This window comes from Aptenodytes forsteri, unplaced genomic scaffold, assembly GCF_000699145.1.
Source record: "Aptenodytes forsteri isolate BGI_AS27 unplaced genomic scaffold, ASM69914v1 Scaffold231, whole genome shotgun sequence".
NCBI lineage: Eukaryota > Metazoa > Chordata > Aves > Sphenisciformes > Spheniscidae > Aptenodytes > Aptenodytes forsteri.
Genome location: NW_008796046.1, coordinates 46455 through 54393, shown reverse-complemented (window position 1 = coordinate 54393; position 7939 = coordinate 46455). Strand labels below are relative to the sequence as shown.

The window sequence follows — 7939 nt, the reverse complement described above, 5'->3', positions numbered from 1 at the left end:
GAAGTGGTGGAGTCCCCATCCCTGGAGGTATTTAAAAGACGAGTAGATGCGGCACTTAGGGACATGGTTTAGTGGACATGGGGGTGTTGGGTTGACGGTTGGACTCGGTGATCTTAGAGGTCTTTTCCAACCTCAATGATTCTATGATTCTATGTGGACAAGTCACTGCTGCAGAGGAACAGCAACAGGATTTTTGTCATAATTTAAAATCTCACTGGCACTTTATTTGTAAGACTTGACTTGTAAATGGTTTTGTGTTGGTACCTCTGGAGATATGAATTTTACCTGAATGTAAAAATAGCAGTATTTTTAAGAAAAGTTTCAGAAATAATTGTTTAGAGCTGAATTAGAAAAAAAGTCATAAAACCTTAATACTAACTGGTATTGTACAAGTAAAGCTTGATAACTGGATTTTTAGGGACACTGTTTTATTGGTTCTGTCATGGAAAAAAGGGAATACAATTTAGATCAGGTCAGAACAGAAGTTTATTTACTATAGCTATAGGAGAGAACACAACTCAGCAGAGAAACGGACTCTGCTGATGTGAACTCTGTCCCCGTAAAGCAGATACAAATTTTATACACTTAGAGACATTGTGCAAAGACAGATAATAGGATGTGAGTTATTTCCTATCTGTTATACACACAAGGCCACAGAACTGCGCAAAGCTGGTCTGAAGTCTGCTTTTTTCAGCACAGGAACCGATTTAGCATGAAGGTTGTACAGTGATTATTGTTTCAGGAGACGGGGTGAGAGTTCAGTCGAGAGGCCCGCTCAGGCCTTAGCATTTCTGCTTCCACAGCTCAAAACGTTATTACTAGGCCTAGTGCATTTTTGGCAAACTCGTGATTTTAAGTAGTTGCATCTCAATAGTTTCTTTAACAACATATAGCGATTCCTGGGTGATGCTGATGCTCCACCATTCCCAGAGATGCTATGAAAATTCCCCACCAAAATGGTTATTCAGTGACTTGCGCGATAATGACAGAGCACAATAACATAGCGTGATTCTTGCTAATAATAACTTACAATGAGCAAGATGCTGCAAAACAAGTCACTAATGCAACTATTTACCTGGGTTTAATTTCTGTCACCTTCTGATCCTGATCAAAGGCATTAGAATCCTTCTGCGGATTCACTGGATCAGCCTTCTTGAGAATTCCTGTCTTGGTTACTTTTTTGGAGGAGTTAACGTCATCATCACTGAGGAAGTCACTTAAACTGGAATCAGATTTCTGAAACAGAAATAATGCACGTAAGAAGTTAACTATCATTGTCAAGAAAGATACATAATGGTCATGATACATAAAGAAAAAAGAAAAACAACTTGCGGATTGCATAATTCGAAACAATTGAAATGGTATCAGAATTTTTCAGAGGTTTAAAAAAAAAAAGTCTTCACAGATAGCCTCAATCTTAGCAATGTCCAAACGCACTGCTCGACTTTGTAGTCTTAATAGTATTCTTCCAATAATATTAATTTTAAGCAATGTTCTCACAAGCTTCTGTATGATACTTAATGCTTATTAAGCCTCACTAATACTGAAATCTGTAGCTTTTTTTTTTTTGATGCAGACTTCTGATTTTCTTCACCTTAGGGACTACCAATTAAGCACCTTCCTTTTGCTCTCCACTTACAGGAGCCGTGTAAAAAAGACTCTCTAGCAGACTCTGGTCATAATGGGGATCATTGAGTTCACTGTCATACACCTCACTCCCGAGAGAGAGAGAATCCAAAAGGGAACCTGTCCGATCCCAGAAATGCACAGGAGATAAATCAGCACTGCGGACACAAAAGAAAGAAACATAACTTAGTGTTGCAAGTTCTGCAGTCAATGTCTTATGAATTCTGACAATACTGTCTGTTCTGTACTGGATTTGTGCTATATTGGCTCCAGATAAAGCCAAACTGTGCTTACATAGCACTGTGCCCAACCTAATACACGCCTGTGAGCCAACCTGATGGGTTATCTTGTGATAACATCTCTGGACCCAATGTGAAAACAGTGTGTGCGGATATATATCCATAGACTCACGGAACAGTTGAGGTTGGAAGGGACCTCTGGAGATCACCTAGTCCAACCTCTGCTCAAAGGTAGAGGATGCAAATAAAAAAACTGTCCAGTCGGATTTTGAGTATCTCCGAAGCTGGAGATTCCACAACCTCTTTGGGCAACCTGTTCCAGTGCTTGATGACCCTCATCGTAAAATGTATCTACTAATATCTACCTATTTATTTATATTTATCCGTAAGTACTTTATAACTGTTAGAATGCTTTAAGATATCAGTAATACTTACGGACAGTTTAATAAAAAATAAATACAAACTATGTCTGAGTAGGTAAATCCAAGTATCTTTAGAACACGGTTGGAGCAAGTTGGGTTTTGTTTGGTTTAAGGGTTTTCTATCTGTGCTGTGAGTTCAGAACCATTTTACGATCTGCAAACACTTCAGTGTCAGCCGGTGATAAACCGCAGGGAAAAAATAAGTGCAGGGCACAAGACATATGAACTGAAATTCTGAACCATATCTGACACAGAAGCTGTATGCTTCGTACCCCTGATTTGGACACAGACAATGTAAGCATCATTTATGCTCTTGCTACACAAAATGAGAGAAAAAGGTCAATTTAATATTTGGAGAAAGACTAAATAAATAACTATTGGTTCTCTCTATTTTTAATTTACAGACTGCAAGTTCTTCAAAGAAACACTGTACTTGTTTTATGCACTCCTTAACATTTTAGGACACAACGGTTACAACTATTAAATAACTTAATTTTATCAAAGATCATGGTTAATCTTTCTGACATCACTTTTACATCAAGGGACTTCGAGCTATCCATGTCATCATGCATTAAAGTTGAGCGCAAGCTGAGGTATAAAACACCTCCATCACTTGCACATATGCTTCACTGGTTACATTTCCGGAAATGTGGAGAACTCGAAGAGTCGAGAGACATTTTTCAGTATAAAGTGGTCAAATAAGGACAATTTTGCAGTAACTTCCAGTGCATTACACTCACCTGCCCAATAGTAGCTGTATTGCTCTCTCTTCAGAGTTTAGGTCAAGTTGCTGACCTGAAACCTCAGATGCGAAGAGATGGGGATCTTCAGGAGGGGGCACAAAATTTGAGTTCAAGCCTTTTGGGCTCCTGGATAACAGCGATTGCAGCAGAGAGAGCAGTCAAAGGAAAAATAAAGACATTAAGGCACGTTCAAGATGAATCCAACAAGGATAAAAATCAAAGGTTATGTACAGCCTTCTCTACAGTTAATCTCCAGATACACAAAAACCTTCTGCAACCCTGCAGTCTGCGGCAAGTCACATCCAAAATCTTACACTTCGCAATGTGTCACAGAATCATAGGAACGTTTAGGTTGGAAAAGACCTTTAAGATCATCAAGTCCAACCGTAAAGGTTGGTCCAATCTTGCAGTTGAAGCACAGCTGCTGCAAACAGGAAGAGAGAGAGAGGGCCTGAGAAAGACAAGCAAGATGTTTATAAACACTATCTTCTATCAATTTTTCCTGGAAAGTCCAAAATCATCTACTTTTAAACAAATTGGAATAGTTTGAGCAGAAATAATTTAAATTGTGTTTGCAACAGCATCATTGACTGTCAAAGACAACATCATCATTTTCTGGTTTATCGTGGAACAAAAGGCATTGTTAATTTTTTTCCAAAACCAAGGAATTGAAGTTTCTCCTGTGAAAAACATGCATTTGTCTTAATAATTCTAAGTTTCAATTTCACTGAATTGAGAACATTTACTAAGCCTAGTACTAAACAAAGTTGGAGTTCGAAGTTGAAAAGGCACAAACACTTTTTTTTTTTTTAATCTGCTAAGAAGGATCATACGGAAGAAGATAATGACTTCTAATTCTGAGAACACAGTTATAGATGCAGATTTTCATGGGTATTTTGGCACCAAGAGATGCAAACTAGAATATGCAAAAGTACTCAATTTGTGTCACTAATTACTTACATTTCTTTGAAAACCTGTTCTCTGTGATGAAGTACCATTTAATTTGCTATGTTCCTTACATTACTCTTACTCCTTACCAACATTTAATATTTCCTTATCAAATAACTCTGTACTAAATACAAATATACTGCGAAACAAAATTAAAATCAATGACTTAAATCAAGGCTTACTACATGATGATTAAAATCAATTCACAAAACAGGCTTTTATTCACAAGTAGAAATTAATTTCCCATTTGAATTAGAATCTTAAAATACATCACAAGAATCTCAGTATTTAAAGTTCCAAACCAAAATTTATGGTTTGGAACTTAATCTCACTTCCCCCTTTTCCAAGCTCACTTTGCTGTCGCTTTGAAATCGCCTCTCTCTATAAAGGGAGACACTTCATTCAGTTCAATCTCCATGTCCGGGCTAGACTTCATTGCAGAAACAACCATGGCATCGCGGAGTTTATTGCCTTGATCCAAAAGAGCTGAGGAATAAGCAGAAGGATTAAATCAGCATTCAAATGCAATTTAAAAGCAATGTGTAAACACAATAAATGTGCCAGCTACAGTCAAGAAACTTCTGTTTTCTGCTATTACAAAGAGATCCTGACATACTGGAGATTAAGTGCGTGCTATACACCATAAAACACATAGCACAGCTGGTAGCGAGCGAGAGTAATCCTCTATCGGTCTCCCACTCAGAGCCGTACAAACAATTCATCTGCACCCACCAAGTCAGGATTAGAGGGGCACTACTAAGATAGAGCAGCAAGACTGATTTATGGAAGAGTAGCTTGTCACCTTAGGACGTCTCAACAGCAGTCTAATTTTAGGTCTTCTCTGTAAATATATAAAATAACTCAAAAGACAACACATACGGAAATGTGCCCTACTGTGATGCTCATTTGGATCCAGTCCAGGCTGTCTGTGATCTAAAAGGGATGCTAACTGGCAGGCGATGGAAAAGAAATCATTTTCCATCCGAAAATGCCAATGGCACAGAAACCCTCCCCAGACCTATTTGAATGTGAGTGGCACCTTTGGTGGACACCTCAGAAGACAAGTCAGTGATTAAACAGCCTGTGAAGCTGAGCTTCCTTTTCTTTTACCCCTCCAGGTCAGAGCTCAGGCATACTGCTGGGACAGCATGCTTTGCCTGATCTGGATACTCAAGCCACCTTCCAACAAAACTAAATCAGTAGTTTTCAAGTAAAGGCCTTTTTGTTATAATTTTCTCTTTGAAATGATACAGTGAGAGCGTGCGAAGCATCACTTTTCCTTAAGTCTTTATCTCTAGATAGGCACCTGAAATAATATCAAGAACTATTTACTGTGAAATCTAGAAGATGATGCCAATTGCATACAAACCTGAGAGCAGGTCTTTTGTAGCTGGGTTATGCAAAGAGAGCACCCGCATGTTTGTTCTAGCGGGTGCTTCAGGATCAGCGCTGGCGGGAAACGACACTTGCTGCTTTGAAGGATTCACTTTCAAATGTTCATCCGGTAAAATGTGGCGGTGATGAGAAGCAGAAAAAGCGTCCTTTAGGTTTTCAGAGTTCTCTTGAAAGAGCAAATGGTCCTTTCCTCTATTGAAAAATGAAACATTATTTCAGTAACAACTAAAGTGGATCGGTAAAGGGATTCAAACCTCTTCAAATTCTCCCTAGCACTGCAGCTGCCCCCCTTCAGTACATGCTCCAAAAAGAAATGCGACACATTATTTTAATGACTCCTCATCTTCCACTTATACCATCAGAGAGACCGACTCAAGCAGTAAGTAAAAGATTTGTGGCACCTCTTGTGTCAACTAGCATAGCTTGAACTAAGTCAACGTAGGATGCAAATTTATATCAGATGAGAAACTGTCCCTGTAAGCTTTGAAATGCTGAATGTTCCGGATTTCATATAAAATGCACGTTCAAAACGATCAAGTATTCCATAACTCACAAGTGTATAGCCATTACTTAAAAAGCCATTACTTAGGAACTGCAAGATAAACCAGAATTTTGTCATGGGGAAAAAAAGATACCTGGGAGTTGTGGCTCTGCTATCGTTAACGGACTCTTGGTCAGCGATAGTCACCCGTGTTTGCCTGGACTGCTGTGATGGAGCAAGAAACTGGGGCTTGCTGGTTCCCTGAGCAGGAGCGACATCTAAGCTTGCATCTGTGGTTGGGACAGAGCTGCTGGCGTCATACAATTCTGGCAGAGGTTCTAGAACTAGTGAGACCTGAAAGACAGAATGTGGAAATAGTATTTCGTTCTTTTCCTAATTAAGTGCAACACACACTCTGTTCAATTTTACGTTTCACGCTATGGAAAACTGTTGCTTTTACATACAAAGTAATATTTATATCATACAGTTACGTAACATCGTAAACCTCAGACATTTACAACTACTTATTTCACATTCCACGTTTTCAAATCACAGGGAACTATCTTTCAGCATAAATTGTCCAGAGCCAGGGCTGCAAAACAGAACACCACCTTCTTAACCCCAGATTTCAAAATCTTCTACAATTTCAGCCCAGTGAGGCTCTGGAGAAGCGTTAGAACTGAGTATCCGTTTTTAAATCCGCTGTTAAAACAAACTCTCATCGTAGAGACTACAAATTTTCTTTGTCAAGTTGAACTACCAAAACAGAGTCAACACCGTCAGTATTCCTTTTTCATTTGCTACCTCAGTTCGCGAATGCCTTGGACAGAGACCAGGTCTGCAGTGTACCTAGCACAGCTTGATCCTGGCACCTGATTATACTGGTGTTACAGCCGTACAATTTATAATAAAGAGCAAAGACGTAAGGACGACCTGCAGCTCTCCTAGTTTATCAGATGTCGGTGAAACTATGGCGAAAAACCCATCGATCGGATGGCTGGGAGAGAGCTGGGACAGTCCGGTGATTTGCACTCTGCCAATTGGAAGACGGTCAAGTTTGGTCATTACCTCCAGGACAAGCACACCCATATCTGCAAAAATTAGGAACAGCTTCAATTCAGTCTCACACAACACGGTCACAATTAAACACAATTAAAACTTTTCTGTTAAAAATGTCAGAGATGCTAGAGGTTAACATAATGTCGTATCATGAAATTATGATAATGAGGCAGCAGGTAAAGAAGCGTTATACTGCTAATAAATTATGATAAATAAGTACAAGATTACCACAAAAGGACTACTTATGATAGGACAAGGGGGAATGGCTTTAAACTAAAGGGGGGTGGATTCAGACTAGATCTAAGGAAGAAATGTTTTACGCTGAGGGTGGTGAGACACTGGCCCAGGTTGCCCAGAGAGGTGGTGGATGCCCCATCCCTGGAAACATTCCAGGTCAGGCTGGACGGGGCTCTGAGCAACCTGATCTAGTTGAAGATGTCCCTGCCCACGGCAGGGGGGTTGGACTTAGATGATCTATACAGTCCCTTCCAACCCAAACTATTCTGTGCTTCTACGAGTAGCAATGGCAGGCACAGGTTTTACGGACAGACTCTAGACATCAGGCTTGCATTAATTTCCTGCAGATCTTTCAGTAAATTAAGTCCCTTAATAAGATTACAAGCTAATCTGAGTATCTTTTTCTTCTTCACACTTGGAACACTGAAACGCATCTTCAATATGACACGTGTAACACTAAAAGCCATCTGATCTTGAAACTGCGGGGACTGCAGGAGACTTCAACAGTTTGCAGACCTGAGCCCTAAACCCGACTACTGGAGAGAGTGACGCCAGCAATTCCAGGCTGAGATCAAAAGCCTCCCGGATCGGGAAAACGACCTAAAAAGCTGTTAAGTGAGAACAGGACTGGGGTTACTTGGCGGGTAAATAAACTCCTGGGCTTTTGCGGGTCTCCCGGCAGCTCCGGCCCTGACCTGCCTGGCCAGGGCGAAGCGGCTCTACCTGTCAGGTAGGCAGCGAACTGCCTGGGCCCGCAGCGGACAGCGTAGCGGGCGGTGGTTCTCCCCG

At 40.3% G+C, this 7939-nt stretch overlaps 1 protein-coding gene across 1 annotated transcript in view; it reads right to left on the bottom strand.

Annotated features, from left to right (window-relative positions):
• Positions 1 to 7924, bottom strand: part of C2CD3 (C2 calcium dependent domain containing 3) — a 55163-nt gene extending 47239 nt beyond the window's left edge. The window contains exons 1-8 of the mRNA XM_019473895.1: positions 7874 to 7924; positions 6788 to 6945; positions 6009 to 6208; positions 5348 to 5565; positions 4332 to 4464; positions 3028 to 3156; positions 1640 to 1784; positions 1076 to 1236 (exon numbers count right to left, since the gene is read on the bottom strand). Coding sequence (XP_019329440.1) covers positions 1076 to 1236; positions 1640 to 1784; positions 3028 to 3156; positions 4332 to 4464; positions 5348 to 5565; positions 6009 to 6208; positions 6788 to 6943 — 1142 coding nt within the window. The 5' untranslated portion in view covers positions 6944 to 6945; positions 7874 to 7924. The remainder of the gene's footprint in view (positions 1 to 1075; positions 1237 to 1639; positions 1785 to 3027; positions 3157 to 4331; positions 4465 to 5347; positions 5566 to 6008; positions 6209 to 6787; positions 6946 to 7873) is intronic.
• Between the last annotated feature and the right edge of the window lie 15 nt (positions 7925 to 7939).